Here is a 17,762-nt window from a genome sequence, read left to right on the forward strand (position 1 = left end):
AGTTGCTTTAAAAAAAGCAAATTCAGAATTATGAGTCTGTTATTAGTAGAGGTATAGAAAACATGGACAACCGACTTTGCAGAAAGCTAAAAAAAGACATCCAAGGTCAACCTGTCATATCATTTAGCTCACAACTCAATAAACCATTCTCCAAACTCAACAAATAGCACACACGTGTTTTAATTTCTGGATTATACACTGTTTCCTTTAGATTCAGAAAAGATCACAAAAGCAAACCAGTGAAAGCTTTCTGTCTAGTGTCAAGGCCATAAAATGTTAACAAACATTGTTTATTAAGAATTAAGAGTAACTGTCTTCCAGAATTTGCAGGTGCCAAGAAATCATGGCAACAAAATTGTAGAATAACAAAGTATTACAGAAAAAAAAAAAAGTAAAATATAATGCTTTGAAAAAAATGTAGAATAAATTACATTTTAAACCAGAAAAACTGACAAGCTTACAAGAAACATCTGGGCTGCTGTTTGGAGCGGCTTTTAAAACATAGAGCAAGCAAAAGCAGAGAGACAGCAGAGAGCAGGGAATGGTGCCTACTGAGCTCTGAGACGTGGGGAACTACCTTCTTTTCTCTGGGCTTCAGTATTCTCATCAATAAAACTGGAGCAGATTATCTTTCTTGAATCTTAAAAAAACCCCAAATTTCAAGGTTCCTTCTGTTCATGAACATCATTCTGTAAGACACCATTTTGTAAGAAAGCATACTCTGCTGGGATTGAGAACTGTTCCTATGATCACAACTAGACTTTTCCTATCCTGTTCATCAGTTGACACGCTCCTGAAACAAGGAAGCATCCTCACCAGACAACAGCACCATTATGAAAATGTTCAGGCATTCAGGAGGTTGTTTTCATGCCTAATAATCATATGAAATGTAACAAACACACTGACACAAGCTGTTAACAAGTCCAAGTCAAAGGAGTGTTTCTGATCTCTCTTGTGACTGCAACATGGAAAAGTCCTTTGCTTTCTGTCAAACACTTCCCCTCACAAGAGGTACATGACACTGTATTCCTACATGCTTCAGACGCTGGGATTAGCAGGGTTCCTGCAATCAGAGGGCACCTGGGGCTTGACACCCTGTGGTAAATCTGGGATCAACAGCCTAACAGATGACACTTCTGTGCGGGTGAAGCTAGTGCTGCTCCTGAGCGGCACACACTCGTCCAGATTCACCTTTTCTGTTCGGTGTTTAACACTGGGCACCCTATTGTCTCTGAAGGGTGTAATAACTTGCACAAGATGGCTAAATTTTTTCTTAAATTACTAAAATTTATGGCTTTCACATTAGCAAACAATCTGCAAAGTTTTTCCATTGATGTCAAAGATGAAAGATTATATATACAGCAATTAGCATTATTCTGGTAATAATGCCTAAAATTTATAAGTTCCATTATCTTCTCTTCATATTGTATACTGCCAAATGTTTGACTAAAAAATAAATGCAATCTAATGCCACCCACGGCTCAGTGACTAATATATGGCAATCTCAGGCTGGCGTAGTTACTAATCCTCTGGTTCTTTACTTCTATCCCTGCAGGTAAACTGATGAGAAACCAGTGTCTCTAGGCCACACTGAGATGTGCCTTCACTGGGTTAGTATTTACCATTAAGGCCTCTCTGTGTATTTTTCATTTTCTTTAAATTACAAGGAAATGTCATCCAATATTAAGACCCTCCTGTCTTTAGTTAAGAGAAAACTAGCCTCTTGCAGGTAAGTTTGCGTTTTCTACTATGAAAAACAGGAAGATTTCAACTGTTTTAGGAGCAGGAAAATTTAGAAACAATCTTTTTGTCCAAGCTTTACTTGCTTAGTGGCCTGAAACCATGTATTTTTGTGCTGTTTTAAAGTTAAATGTCTTCCTTAACGGCTTTGTATTTTGTAGGCCTCTTCATGCCCTTTTAAGAGAGAGTAGGACACAAATTTCAAAAATAAAAATAGTTACAAGTGCTACTTAAGCATATTGTATGATTTACTACTATAGATGTTAAAGATGCATTTGTTTTCTTAATGAATAGAATTTTACATAGGAAATATGATAATCTCCCTTTCACTAAGAAAGAGATCACAGTTATTATTATATTAAGAATTTACTAAATGTTGTCTGGCATGTTATCTACTAAAATGTCTATTCAACATAACTACTGAAAGAATTTAGCTATCTAATCTGGCTCTAGTTCATTAGTTCACTGAATACTACATTCATTAAGTCTTTTTACCTTCCCAAGTTGTATTCTTAAAATTGGAAATTATACTGAGTTTTAAAAAACCTTAAGACAATACTATGTGTAAGCTTTTTCCCATCTTCTGAGACAGTATGTACTTCTTAAAAAATGTGATATAATAAGCATTTTGAAGGAGTATTTTATATATATATATATATGTCATATTTAAGGTCACAGTTTTCATTAATCTGAGAAAATGTAAAGATGTGATTTTTTAAAAAGTCAATGAACTCCAGTGAAACTTTAATTTCTCATTTCATGGAAAATTTAACTACAAAAAATATCAAACATGAGAATTTATCTTTTAAATGTCATGCCTGTATTAGTCATAATTCAATAAGTGGGTTCCTTTCCACATATATTTTAAGATCTTAAATCTCAGTGCCATAAATAATATGATTGAAGAATCATGTAACAATGTATATTTTAATTATCAGATTTGTGTAGTGATTTAGATCAAGATACCAGTGAAAAATTTATCATAAACTAAATGCAATAACAAGAGGAAACAAAAGCTTATGTACACATTTCCAAGATTTTTACAATAAATTATAGTGTACAGTTCCATCACAGCATATTTGTATACAAAGCCGCTACTGTGAACACTGAAAAGAAATCTGTCGTGGAGGTTTTTAACCTTGATTTAATAAAGTTTGTACAGTATCAAATAATATCAAAAGTCTAAAAAAACACAATGATTTTTTTATATCATGTTTATAAATTATTGTTTATATACCATAAGAAAAATAAGGTCAAAGTGCAGTTTAAAAAAAAGTGAAAATTGTTATTCTTGGTAAGAACTAGAAAAATGTATTGTCCCAAGTAAGAAGCAATCTAAAGGCTTATACAGTTTCTTAGGCATTTTCCTTTAACTCTCATACAACCTTGGTTACCATATGCTATAGGACAAACCAATACAAAGGTAGTGAAATAGCCTTTTTATAAAAATAGGAAACACAAATCTAGTAATGAGTAACACTGGAAATAAATATGATAGGCCGCCCCCAAAATGAATTAAATGACTCACAGGAAAAAATGGGCTATCACTGAATGTGATAAAACCTGGGAAATTTCAAAAAATTTTAATTAAGTTTTTAATCGTAACTGGCAATGGTGCATATATCCCAGGATTATGAAACTTTCTAATATAATATAACCAAAACAAAATATGACTTAAAGGTGCTAAACCATGTCACAGAAAATAAAGGTTAAGGATCCAGTAATTAAAAGGCAGCAGTATGGAAATTACTCAAGAAACAGATGGATGAAACATAATTCTGTGTCTTAACTGGCACTTACCACAGTAACTAGTTATATTTTGACAAATTCTAGAACAAATGCCTATACTGAAATACATGTGAAACATTAACCATTTATATAAGAAACTGAAATGGCAACATTACCGGCTTCTAAAACAAATTAAATTTAGAGAAAAGAAAAAGTAAAAAGAATGTGAAGAAAAATCTTATGTTTAAACTTATTGTGGGATCAAAATTTTGACAGAGCTGTATCAATCAAGAACAGTCTTCCTGCTGCTAACACCAGCAGGCAGCTGGGCCTGGCGCAACACCACCCTCCCCTCTCCAGATGCTATGTAACTGGCGCTTTGTTTGTAGGACACTGAGTAATAGACGCTTGTTTTTTGTTTTTTACTGCATGGGCTAAGTTCCTTGGTTGGGTTAACATATAGACTGCCTGAGATAATAAAAACTTCACCATTACGTTAAGGGGAGATGAAGGTCTTTCTAGTTCTGACAGGAGAAAAGGGTTGGCTGTTGAAAACAATATGGATGCTCTGTAGGCCGCATACGTACATACTGAATAATTAATGTCACCTTCAGCAGAAGATTAAAAATCGATGGATATGGATGCTTGTGCAGAATCTTCTCGCCCCCTGACATAAATTTCACAGGGAATCTCCTCCATTACTCGGTCTTCTAGGGCCTGTTCAGGGCACTCATGTGCCTGCTTGAAAGTGTAGCTACTCTTTTTGAAGGTGCTATTAAATGTTTTCATTGGCTGTGGTTGTGCAAAATCATTTCGGAAAGGAAGTTCCACGGAACTGAGGTTGGTCCTGCTTTGTTTGACGCTGGGTGCCTGCGACCCACAGTGGTGGTCGTGGATGCAGCGCGACGCAGTCGAGGCGCGCCGCGTCTTCTGGTAGCTGTCCAGTTCCTCTGACAGGTCGGCCAGGTCGGTGGACATCTCTTTGTCTCTCAGGGAAAACAGTTCATAATGAGGAGGATCAAATACTTCTTGAAACCCAGTTTTATTAAAGGCAGTTTTGCAAGCCATGACCTTTTTTCGAGGCTGTTTCACTTGTACTAAAATAGAAATAATGAGAAGGACCAAGACAATCCCTGACGTAATGCCAATAATTGTTCCGTGAGTTTTAGTGATTTGTTCAAACACTCCTGCTTTTTTCTTTTCTGCAGAAAGAGGAAGAAAAACAATAAGACTTTTAAAATTCATTCATGATCCCTGTCACAAATTGGTAAAATATTTTTAGGTAGAGCAGAACACCTGGGTCAAATACAACACAGAAAATGTAATTTAAAATTATTAGGTTTTTAAACAAAATGAAACTAGCATGACTTCCGGTTAAACTAACCAATCATAAGGCAGCTAGACAGACTACAGGAAAAGCAAAAGGACTTGGTTCTTTACTCAGAAGGTCTGTGAGTACATGGGCTTCCTGGTGGCTCAGTGGTACACAATCCGCCTGCCCATGCAGGAGACACAGGTTTGATCTCTGGGTCAGGAAGATCCCCTGGAGAAGGAAGTGACAACCCACTCCAGTATTCTTGCCTGGAGAATCCCATGGACAGAGGAGCCTGGTGGGCCAAAGTCCACAGGGTCGCAAGGAATCAGACATGACTAAACAACAGCAATAACACGTGAGCACATGCAGTCTGCAAATCAAAGTAATACATGAATACAGAAAATGTCAAAACAAAATACTCTTGTTCTATCAAGTTTAGCTTTCTGCTCTATGGTAGATTTGAGTTAACCCATAGTATTCCTACTGATGGCCATAAGCAAGGAGAAGAAAAATGATTTCACTGACCCACTCAGATATGTTGACAACCATGGTCCACTGTTTTTCAATGGTTACCTGAAAATACTTCCTCTCAAGTACTTACGACAGCAATATCATACATTAACTTTCCATAGTTAAGATATTTATTGAACTCTTGGGAGGATAAAAGGGAGATAAACTGTAGTACTCAAACAGTGATTTGATAACCAGCATTACCACAAGGCATCTCTCTCTTTCAGGGAGTATACACTGATACATAGCCTAGGAAATTCACGGAATAAAAAACACAGTCCTCATAAGGAGTCTGTTTAACACTGTAAGACTGAATCCATCAGTTGATTTTTACTAAATAGTATTTCCATTTAATTTTAAAAATGAGAACACTTTAGGTTATAATCTACATTATTATGACAATAAGGTATCTTTACGATATAAACGACCATGACAAACTTATAGACAACTTTAAGGTAAAAAATATAGTCTATAAAAATTGCTTTTGTTGAGAATAATATTCAGTTTTACCACATCCCAAAGGTCTGTGATTCATTAAGGAGAACATTTATTTTACATGTCTTCATTCTGCCAAAGCAGTTATGCCAAGTATAGTTGTAGAAAAAGAGATTTTCTTCTTAGTGAAAGGCAATGGCCACACCTCTAAGGGCTGGCCTTCACCAGCAGACTCACCTTTACAATGATTTTCATCCCAAGGGTATGCACAGTTTTGAATCCCATTACAGACTAAAGAATTATTGATGCACATGTTGCTGTGGCAAAAGAAAGTGCTGCCTGTGCAGGGAGCTGTAGGAAAAAGAAAACTTTGTTGCTAAGAAGAGAAAGCAAACAGATTATAACATCCTGATCTATTTTACCTTTGCTGTTACAAAGTCAGTATCCTATCTCAAAGGCTTTTCTGTGAATATACTCTGTACTGCACAAACAATAAGACAAAGGCCTATATTCTCTGATGCTGACTCATGTAAACTTTTACCAAGGTTGGGCACCAAAAGATTGCTTTTAGTGTAATAACAGTATGAATACATGGTCATCCCTCGGTATCTGTGGGGCACTGGTTCCAGGACCTGTGGCCAACACCAAAATGGGCAGATGCTCAAGTCCCACGGGCGGCCCCTCTGAACCAATCATGGAACGTGTTACCGCAGTGTTTCCTACTGAAAAAGTCATGTGTTAAGTGGACCTGCACAGTTCAAACTCCTGTTTCTCATGGGTCAGCCATATTTGATACAGGTCTTATGAAACTAGTACACAGAACATTTTTTTTCAAAATGTAAAAGAAAATATTAGTGAAGACATGGAGACACTGAGCCCTTGTGCTTTGCTGGTAGGAATGTAAAATGGTGCAGCTGCTGTGGTAACTAGTGTGGCAAATGGTAAATAGTTCTCAAAAGTTTGTATAGATTACCATAAGCTCCAGCAATTCCACTTCTAGGTATGTATTCTTAAGAACTGAAGGCAGAGACTCAAATAGATATTTGCTGTTCACTGCAGCAATATAACGCATAGGAGCCAAAAGGTGAAAGCAACCCAAATGTCTGTTGAAGGAAGAATGGATGACCACAGACAAAATAAAAAAGCACTCTTTGGAATTTTTAAAAAGTCTTTAAGCAGTAGACACATAGAATATATGCCATTGAATTTCACATTTGGTATAATTCTTTAAAACTCCTTAATGGTCTCAAAGCTTATCACAAGGAAAATGAGTATTAGATATAGAAATAAGCTGTTAGATGGACAGAAAAGCCAATGAAGATGTATGGTGGTATTTTATCCAAGTACAAAATTAGCAGGTGTACCCACTTCTGTTGTATCATATATGTCATAAAACTGTATCACATATAACATTTATTATATGTCTCTAGGACATATAACAGATGCCCTAGAGAGTATATAGTATTTTTAAATTCCTCATTTCTAAAAACTGGAGTTTTCTGTTGTTTAATTATCATACCACAATTCTATTATATACTAGATCATATTACATGTTGAGCTCTTATTTTACCTATTTCATCCAGTTTACAAGTGGGGATACAAGGAAGCTGTTTTCAAGACAAGGGGAGTGAAGTTATAAACAGCATTGTACCCGATTTTCTGAGTCAAACTATTATTAGTTCTTATAGTTTATCAACAGGACACTATGTGACAGGACCTTGATGGCCCTTCTCAGCTTCAAAAGTGGCAGAAAGCCAGGTTTTCTGCTCAGTGTTTCTTACTGATTGAATAGTGAGTGGAAAGTACGCCTTTTTTTTTTTTAATCATAGAGTTCTTTATAACTGCTCTCCACACTATTTAAAGCAATTAGAAAGCAGCGCAAGCAATGATACTGTCAGCTTTCATTTTGTAGGAATGCAAGTTATATTTAAAATCACAAATGTATTAAGCTTTATGGATTTTCAGTGGACAAGCATAACTGTTCATAATAAGAATGAAAGTATCAGTTATTGACACGGGTTGCTAATGACATGCTTCAATTCTAAACTATATAAAATGGCTGAATTACATAAATAAAGGACAAAGATAACAGCAAAAACACTGCCAGTTATGAACTGCTCTCTGCTTACAGCCTGAGGGCTTTCTCCTTTCCCCTTTACTGACTACTGGGTCAAGGTGCAGCAGAGGGGAGGGGGTTACCACTTTAGCTTCCCTCTACTTCTGATGAGATGTGGCGATGCTGCTGAGAAATAGTTCTGTCCTTCAAGTAAGCCTGCAGGGGCCCTGTAGGGCAATATGTCACTGAAAATCACATTATGGATTTATTCTAACAAAAATATCTTCTGCTGCTTTCACAGTTTTAGTCCTGGAAATTATGTTCCTAAAACCATTCCCTTCCTTAAAGAGTAAGGTATATATTAGTACTCAGTGCTTGGGAAGAAGTCAAACATATCCTGGTTGCTATTCTGTATTATGCACTTTGGCCAAGTACCATTTTAGTCACATTTGCAGTCTACAATCAATGAGTAGATAGGAAGTGGACCTCTTATGCAGAATTAATGCATTTATATAAATCTCCTGTGAAATATTTTCATGGGTGGATTCATAGTAATTATAAATCATTAACAGTTTAGAGGAAATACAAGGAAATCAAACCTCAAGGAAATCAAACCAGTCAATTCTAAAAGAAATCAATCCTGAATATTCATTGAAAGGACTGATGCTGAAGCTCTAATACTTTGGCCATCTGATGCAAAGAGCTGATACACTGGAAAAGATCCTTGATGCTGGGAAAGATAGAGGGCAGGAGAAAAACGGGGCAACAGAGGATGAGATGGTTGGATGGCATCACTGACTCAATGGACATGAGTTTGAGCAAACTCCAGGAGATGGTGAAGGACAGGGAAACCTGGCGTGCTGCAGTCCATGGGGTGGCAAAAGGTCAGATACAACTTAGTGACTAAACAACAGTTTGGAGAAGAACAAATGAGAGTTAACAATGTGAATTAATGACAAGCATGTGAAAAGTATACTGAAGCTCTCAAATGTGCTTATCAAGTAGACATTTTTAAGTTGAAACTTTTGTTTTATAAAAGTTCACAAAATTCTTTACTTTGATCACACACATTTTTTTGGAGGGGTACTTTTTGTTCTCGGGTAATAAAGCTACATTTGGGATATGGAGTCAAGCCTATCATAGCCTTCAATTAGTCTGAACTTTAATGATTAGTATAAAGATATCACTTGAAGGAGGTTTGTCACCTGTTTACTTATTAGATCTGTATTAAAGAGAAATCATTAGTTTTACAGAGAAAATAACTAAAACACATTATAGAAGAACTTTACATATAAGATTTAGACAACTGCTACCCAAAATAAATAGAATGTGAGTCAAGAATAAGAACTAGTAGCCATGTTAGTCTTTAAAAAGAGACAGGTGGAATTGATTCTACTGACTGTTAAAGACTTAATTTGGTCTTTAAATCATATCTGACTCTCCTGTGATCCCATGGACTATAGCCAGCCAGGCTCCTCTGTCCTGGTGATTTCCTAGGCAAGAACACTGGAGTGGGTTGCCATTTCCTTCTCCAGGGAAATCTTCCTGACCCAGGGATGGAACCTGTGGATCCTGCATTAGCAGGTGTATTCTTTACCTCTGAGCCATCAGGGAAGCCACTGATAGTTTATTTAACCTAATGTATTTCTACAGAAAGTTAATACAGCAGGATCACGGCTGCTACCTTCAGAAGGGTCTGTGTGCAGGGTGGCCCTTAGCTGGCATCTGGAAACTTGGCTTTCCTCCATTCCCTGACTGACAAGGGTAGTTCACGGTGCATAGAGTTTGTGTTAATATCATTTATGCCAAATATTAACAACTGGTTTCCTTCTGTGAGTCGAGAATTTTGGTATATTCAAGGCAGAGTGCACCTATGTGAACAGTCCCCAGTAAAAACCTTGGGTGCTGAATCTCTAAAGTCGGCTTTTCTGGGCAGAAACATTGAACAGGTGACTATATTTTTTGGTTGCTGGAGAAATGAACATGTTCAGGGTGCCCCTCCTGGGAGGGGTGAGCATCATCCCTGTGCAAGGATTTCTCCAAAAAGACAGTCTTTTCCCTTTCACTGTAATAATCTTAGCTATTAAAATGAATATATGCTGGTCATAGAAATCACCTAACATATGGGTGGTGCTGTGGAAACCTGAAACAATATCCAAAATGCTATCATTTTAACATGTAATCAATCAATATAAGACACTAAGAACTATTTTACATTCTTTATTTTACCAAGTCTTTGAAACCTGGTATATGTTTCTGTAATTGCAGCACCTTTCGGCGTAGACTGGCTGCAGGACACGTGTTCACCGGCACACGTGGCTGGTGGCCCCTGTGCTGGACGGCATGGGCGCAGATGAGGGGAGCAAGGTGCTGAGGGGAGAGTGGGAAGGCTGAAAGCTTTTCCTGCCAACTACATCCTTGTATCAAGTGCTGACTGCTAGTTACTTGAAACAATGAAACAACCTTTGTTGCCTTGTTTTTTATTTTTCAAGCTTGAGAAGTTTTCAGAATAAAACAATTTTTAGAAACAAACTGAGGTTCTATCTCTAGGTCAAAAAGAAGCAACAGCGCAGTCTACTTGTGGCAAACACCACCCCGCTGAACTCTTGACTTCCCCACTGCTTGAAGAATTCACCACGCTCAAAATAACTCAACATTTCTTCCTTTTATCTGTTCAATTTTCATTTTCCAAGTCGGTGAGGCCCCAGATTTTAAGTACTTCTGAGTCAGTCACTCTCTTGTCACTCTGCACCCTTGTGGAGTGTGTCTCCGCAACTCTTCTTTCAACTCATTGTTACGTCTTTGATTCAGATCTTCCTCGTTTCCCACCTCAACTATGGAAGTAACCTCCTAAATAGCCTCCATGCCCCAATAAAAGCATAGCTCTTTTTTTAGAATAACATCCTTCAAAACTCCCCAATGCCTGTAACATGAAGTCTAACTTCAGCCTTTAGTTTAAAGGTCTTCGAGCTCTAGCTCCATCCTTCCTGGTTCATTTCTCTCTGTTCTCTCCCACTAATTCCTGTGGCCCAAATCAGCTCTGGTTCTACACCTTTTCCATTACAGCAACTCTGTTTGAAGATAACCACCTCACTTAACATTTCTACCTTGTAAAAATCAACCTACCCTCAAGGATAAACTCAAAGCACCTTTCTGCAAGGACTACTTGCTCCATAAACAATGTTGCCCACTAGAAGTAACTTGGGATATTTAATTAAGAAAGCACTTTGTTTTCTGTCTGAAATGGGTCTTTGTCGTAGTCAATTCTGTATTTACTTCATTTGCATATATGTCACTTCACTTAAGTGACTGTAAGATCCTTTAGGACAGGGATTGTATCATCCATTTCTGTTTCTTCATAGCAAACACTTCATATAGTAAAAATTAAATAAATGAATGGAAGGAAGGTAAGAAGGCTGGTTGGCTAAATTAACTTCATAATCCAAATGACCATCTGGCAGTTCAAAAAGATCTTAGAAGAGCTCAGCAAAGCCTGTATATGGTCACATACAACATGATTTTAATACATAATCCAGGGAGTAATAATATAATACCTTGAAATTATAACTAAAGGGTAAAATTATCAATTCCCACATTTCTCAAGAAAAATACCTGATAATATCTTACTAGTGTACTGAAATATGTATTAATTTTGAAGTTGCAGAAATTATATAGGTTACCATTATACCATATTCATCAGTCAGGATACAAAATATCTTTGTCTCATAAGGACAACAGATAAGATATGCCACTTATTTTTAAAAATATATATAATGTGAACATATACATGTAATTATATCCAGGAAGTTTGGGTGAATTTTTATATGCCGGCTTTCTTCATTCAGATGATGACTGTGAGGAAAGCAACCCGTTAAACAGGCTAATCAGTCCGGCCTAAATGTAGATTAAAGTTAAGGGCCATTCAAAACCAAGTCAGCTTTTCAGTCCGGCACTGAGCAGTTCTTCGGATCATGTCTGGTGGCTCTGTAGATTATAACAGCAGAGAACATGGCGGCCCAGAGGGAATGGACCCCAATGGTGTTATCGAGAGCAACTGGAATGAGATTGTTGGTAACTTTGATGATATGAACTTAAAGGAGTCTCCTCTTTGGGGCATCTATGCTTACAGTCTTGAGAAGCCATCAGCTATTCAGCAGAGAGCTATTATTCCATGTATTAAAGATCCAAAAGGTAATTCTGGCACTTGGAGATTACACGGGAGCAACTTGTCATGCCTGCGTTGGTGGAACAAATGTTCGAAATGAAATGCAAAAGCTGCAGGCTGCAGCACCACATATTGTTGCTGGAACACCAGGAAGAGTGTTTGATATGTTCAACAGAAGATCTCTCTCTCCAAAATGGATCAAAATGTTCATTTTGGGTGAAGCAGATGAAATGCTAAGCTGAGGGTTTAAGGATCAAATCTACGAGATTTTCCAAAAATTAAATACTAGTATTCAGGTGGTGTTGCTTTCTGCCACAATGCCAACGGATGTGTTGGAAGTGACCAAAAAATTCCTGAGAGATCCAATTCGAATTTTGGTGAAAAAGGAAGAATTGACCCTTTAAGGAATCAAACAGTTTTATATTAATGTTGAAAGAGAGGAATGGAAGTTGGATACACTTTGTGACTTGTACGAGACACTGACAATTACACAGGCTGTTATTTTTCTCAATACAAGGTGCAAGGTCAACTGGCTGACAGAGAAAATGCATGCCAGGGACTTCACAGTTTCTGCCCTGCATGGTGACATGGACCAGAAAGAAAGAGATGTTATCATGAGGGAATTTCGATCAGGGTCAAGCCGTGTTCTGATCACTACTGACTTGTTGGCTCATGGAATTGATGTGCAACAGGTGTCATTGGTTATAAACTATGATCTACCTACCAATTGTGAAAACTGTATTCACAGAATTGGCAGAGGGGGTCGATTTGGGAGGAAAGGTGTGGCTATAAACTTTGTTACTGAAGAAGACAAGAGGATTCTTCGTGACATTGATACTTTGCACAATACTACAGTGGAGGAAATGCCAATGAATGTGGCCGACCTTATTTAATTCCTGGGATGAGACAGTTCTGTATGCAGTGCTCGCTGTTGCTGAATAGGCAATCACAACATGCATTGTGCTTCTTTCTTTGGGAATATTTGAATCTTGTCTCAGTGCTCATAACAGATCAGAAATACAGATTTTGATAGCAAAGCAACATTAGTCAGGAGCTCTTGAGGAAAGTCATTGGCTTTATCCTCTTTAGAGTTAGACTGTTGGGGTGGGTATAAAAGATGGGCTCTGTAAAATCTTTCTTGCTCAGAAATTTATTTCCTAGTTCTGTATAAATGGTTGTATTAGATGTTCTCTATCATTTAACAATATACTTGTGGACTAAAAGATTTAAGTGCTGTATGAAATCAGCCAATTATGTTAAGCTAGCATATCTGCCTTTATTGTGTCTGTCATTAGCCTGAATAGAAAGGACTTTAAAATTGATTTTTTTTTTAGCATTTGAATGCATTTTCTTTGGTATTATATTTATTCAATAAAGTATTTAATTAGTGCTAAAAAAAAAAACCAAGTCAAAAACATGATGATGTGAAAGCAGTTTTTTGTCAAAGCTAATGCAATATGATCTACACTTATAATAAGCAAAGTCAACAAAATAATTATTAGGAACTACTGATAAGTCACTTATAGTTTTATAGGAGATCCCAAAACAACAGAACCATTTTGCCTTGTGAGGATTTGTTCATCGGAATTAACAAGAGTTTTCCTGGTGGCTCAGATGGTAAAGAGTCTACCTGCAGTCTAGGAGACCTGGGTTGGATTCCTGGGTCAGGAAGATCCCTTGGAGAAGGGAATGGCAACCCACTCCAGTATTCTTACCTGGTGAATCCCATGGATAGAGAAGCCTTGTGGGTTACAGCCCATGGGGTCACAAAGAGTTGGACATGACTGAGCAACTAACACACACACACATCAAGTTTTCAAGGGAAGAACCTAAAATCTGTTCTCAAAGTTTCTCCACTTATAAGCTGGGTCAGTGTGTCTATACATGAACTACAACATCCTTAAATGTGAAAAAGTTCCCACATGCTCATAAAATAGTAAAGACACTTTTAAAGACTTTAGCAATCAGAAAAAAGACAAAATCTCCATTGTAATCAGAAGGAAGATGTCTAAAGAATATATTGTAATTACAAGGAAGATGTCTAAAGAATATACACAGAAGGAAATGCAAATGTGTCATTACAAAAATCAACTAAGCAAAAAAAAAAAAAAATCAACTAAGCACAAGAGACTGTAATGATGGAAATGAGGGATAACAAAGCTGTAAGGCACATAGAAATCAACAGCAAGATTGTAGAAGTCTTTCCTTAGTAGCTACTTTAAATGTAAATGGATTAAACTTTCCATTCAAAAGGCATAAATTAGCAGAAAAGAGAAAAAAAACAACCAAGATCCAACTATATGATATTCTATAAGGGATTCACTTTAGATCCAGAGATTTAATTAGGTCAAAAGTAAAAGAACAGAGAAAGATATTCCATGCAAACAGATACCAAAGAGAGCTGGGATGGTGATATAAATATAGTTGCATATCAGAGATATTGCTGGTTTGACCTCAGACTACCACAGTGAAGCAGTTATTCAAGGACTCCCATGAATTTTTTGGTTTCCCAGTGCATATAAAAGTTACATTTATATTTTACTGTAGACTATTAAGTGCACAAGTAGCATTACATCTAAAAAACCCAATGTACATTAATTTAAACACATCTTACTGCTAAAAAATGCTAACCATCATCTAAGCAAGTCTTTTATAACAGTAACATCAACAATCACTGAGGACCATAAACAATAATAGTGAAAATGTTTGAAGTACTGTGAGAATTATCAAAGTGTGACAGAGAGACATGAAGTGAGCAACTGTTAGAAAACGATGCCAGTTGATTTTTCAGCACAGGGTTGCCACAGGGTTTGCCCAGTGGCTCAGCAGTAATGAATCTGCCTGCAATGCTGGAGACGTGGGAGACACAGGCTTGATTTCTGGTCAGGAAGATCCCCTCGACAAGTAAATGGCAACCCATTCCAGTATTCTTGCCAGGAAAACACCATGGACAGAAGAGCCTGGTGGGCTACAGTCCAGGTTGCAAGGAGTCAGACGTGACTGAGTAACTGAACACACAGAGGGTTGCCACAAACCTTCAATTGGTAAAAGATGCAGTATCTGTTTTAAGATACGCCTGTATCAGACAAAAACTGACTTTAAGTCAAAACTGTCACAAATGACAAAGGAGGACACTGTGTCTTATAAAAGGGTCAATTCACCAAGAAGATATAATAATTATAAACATATATGGACCAAAAATCAGAGCCCTAGAATATAAGAAGTAAACATTGTTAGAATTTAAGGGAGAATTAGACAGTTCTATGATAACAGTTGGAGACATCAATACTCTACTTTTAATAATGAATAAAACCATACAGAAGATCAATAAGGAGGGAATTCCCTGGTGATCTAGTAGTTAGGACTCTGCAATCTTCACTGCCAAGGGCTCAGGTTCAGCCTTCTCGTTAGAGAACTAAGATCCCACAAACTGTGAGGGACACACCCTCAAAAGACCAATAAGGAAATAAAGGCCTTGAACAGTACTATAAACCAGTTGAACCTAACAGACAAAAAAAACCCCACCTGACAACAGAATATATTTTTCTGAAGTGCACATGGAACATTCTCCAGGACAGACCATATGTTAGGCCACACAAAGTCTTAATTTTAAAAGATTGATACCATACAAAGTATATTTTCGAATCACAGTGAAATGAAACTAGAAATCAACAATAGAAGGAAAACTGGAAAATTTACAGATATGTGGAAATTACACTACACACTCTTAACCAACATTTCAAAGAAGATATCACAAGGGAAATTATAAAATACCTTGAGACAAATGAAAATACAACATATGAAACTTATAGAAAGCAGTGAAAGCAGTGATAAGAAGGAAATTTAAAGCTATAATGCCTACATTTAAAAAAGGAGACAATAAAGGAAAAAGACTTCAAATCAAAGAGAACCAGAAAAAGAAGAGCACACGAGCGCTCCTCACTCCCCAGGTCGTTCCTGGGGTCAAGGCTGCAGAGCTAACACATGTGCTGGAGATGTAACCACAGCCATTGATGGGGAAAATACCAGCAATACGTCGTAATTAGGAGCTCAGAGCAAAGTCAAGGGCTGCACAGACAACATGACTCTCACAGCAGCAAGAGAACAGAAATATGGTCTCCCCTGGTGACACAGGAGGGACACATCACCCATACATGATGAATGCAGCCTCTGAGCCCCAAGAGATCCTACACATAGGAAGCACCCCAAACCAGAGTTGTGCCCTTTACCACCTTACGTGCCTTCAGCTCTTCCCCAGGGTTGTCACAGACCAGTATAACAACCCAGTTAGCCTCCACTCCTCTGAAAATATCTAACACTCCAACAACGCCTTGGAGTCAAAGAGGCAGCCAGCCGGCAGATGAACGGCAGAGCCTTAGGCCATTCTCAGCTTCCAAGCAGACTTGTCTTTGGCAAAGAATCTTAAGTTTACAAGATGCTTCTGGAGAAACAGGAGTTAAATGAGCCTCTAAGACCGCCCACTTCATTCCTGGTTTTGCAGGAAATCCTGGAGTCTGAGGAGAAAGAGGATCCCAACAAGCCCTCAGGACTCAGAAGTGTGAAGGCTCCAGTCACCGAAGCGGCTACCTGGCCTAAATGCCCAGGAGCTGCTCGTGTTGACAGACGAGGGACCGGCACTGTCGGTGTGCTCGGAGCTGCGGGGCCGCCACTGCCACCCTGAGTTAGGGGGCACCACCCGTGCACCCCAATCTGAAACAGAAGGGTCATCTCCTTGTGCAGGATCAGATCTACTGTGCAACGCATCCCCCGGAGCAAGTCAGTCCGCCAGAGGGCTACGACGTGATCACAGTGTTCCCCAGACGAGCCAGCAGTTCTGTACCCAATGCTGTTTTGCACACAGCCTCTGCTGCATCTTGTCCTCTGAAAGCTGTGGCCTCTCTCTGCCAAATTCTCACTTATGTTGGTTTTATCACTGATTGTTAAAATTTCACGTCTCCCTCTGTGCTAACTGTCTCATGCTGGCTGTGTGACGCCTGCTTTTATAATTAAAGGAAGATAGTCTTGTTCAGTGCCCCCTTGCCAGCATCACTGTATTCTCTTCCCCTCCATTCATCTCTGCTGCAAATGGACATCAGCCAAATTTGAACCAAATTTAATGTCTGACAATGATTTTGATTTTACTCAATAAATTAACAGACTCCACAAACTCAAAAGTTCCATGTCTTTGTCAGAAGGATTAAAATATAAAAATCAGAGATAAATAAAATAGAGGGGGAAAAAAACTGGAGAAAATAAAAAACACCAATCCTGGTCCTTTGAAAAGATCAACAAACTAGGCAGACTTTTAGATACAATGACTAAGGAAAAGATTAAAGACTCAAATTACTAAAATCAGAAATGCAAATTGGGACATTAGTATAAATTTTACATATATAAAAAGGATTAGAGAAGAATACTAAGAACAATTTGTATACCAAAAAAAGGCTAACTTAGATGAAATAGACAAATTCCTAGAAACACACAATCTACCAAAACTGACAAAAAGGGAAAAAGACCTCAAGAAATTTCTAAATAGCAAGGAGACTGAATCAGTAATCAAACATGTTTCAACAAAGTAAAGCCCTAGACCAGATGGCTTCTTTATCAAACACATAAGAAAATTAACAGCAATCCTCAAACTCTTCCAAAAAGTTGAAGAGGAGGGATCAATTCTTACTCATTTATTGGCCAGCATTACTGATATCAAGGCCAGACAAAGAAACAACAAGAAAACAAAACTACAGACCAATATCCCAACATCCCTTATGAATATCAATGCAAAAATCCTCAACAAAGTACTAGCACTGAATTCA

General features: G+C 37.8%; 1 protein-coding gene and 2 pseudogenes across 3 annotated transcripts in view; 2 read left to right on the forward strand and 1 right to left on the reverse strand.

Moving 5' to 3' along the window:
* Positions 1–274: 274 nt before the first annotated feature.
* Positions 275–17,762, reverse strand: part of NETO2 (neuropilin and tolloid like 2) — a 71,061-nt gene continuing 53,573 nt past the window's right edge. For all 3 annotated transcript variants that reach the window (XM_043898380.1, XM_043898379.1, XM_043898378.1), the window contains exons 8-9: positions 5,966–6,079; positions 275–4,670 (exon numbers count right to left, since the gene is read on the reverse strand). In XM_043898380.1, the coding sequence (XP_043754315.1) occupies positions 4,090–4,670; positions 5,966–6,079 (695 nt within the window). In that variant the 3' untranslated portion in view covers positions 275–4,089. The remainder of the gene's footprint in view (positions 4,671–5,965; positions 6,080–17,762) is intronic.
* On the forward strand, positions 11,741–12,845 carry LOC122691680 (annotated as a pseudogene).
* Positions 12,851–16,893, forward strand: LOC122691414 (annotated as a pseudogene).

Source organism: Cervus elaphus, chromosome 4, assembly GCF_910594005.1.
Source record: "Cervus elaphus chromosome 4, mCerEla1.1, whole genome shotgun sequence".
NCBI lineage: Eukaryota > Metazoa > Chordata > Mammalia > Artiodactyla > Cervidae > Cervus > Cervus elaphus.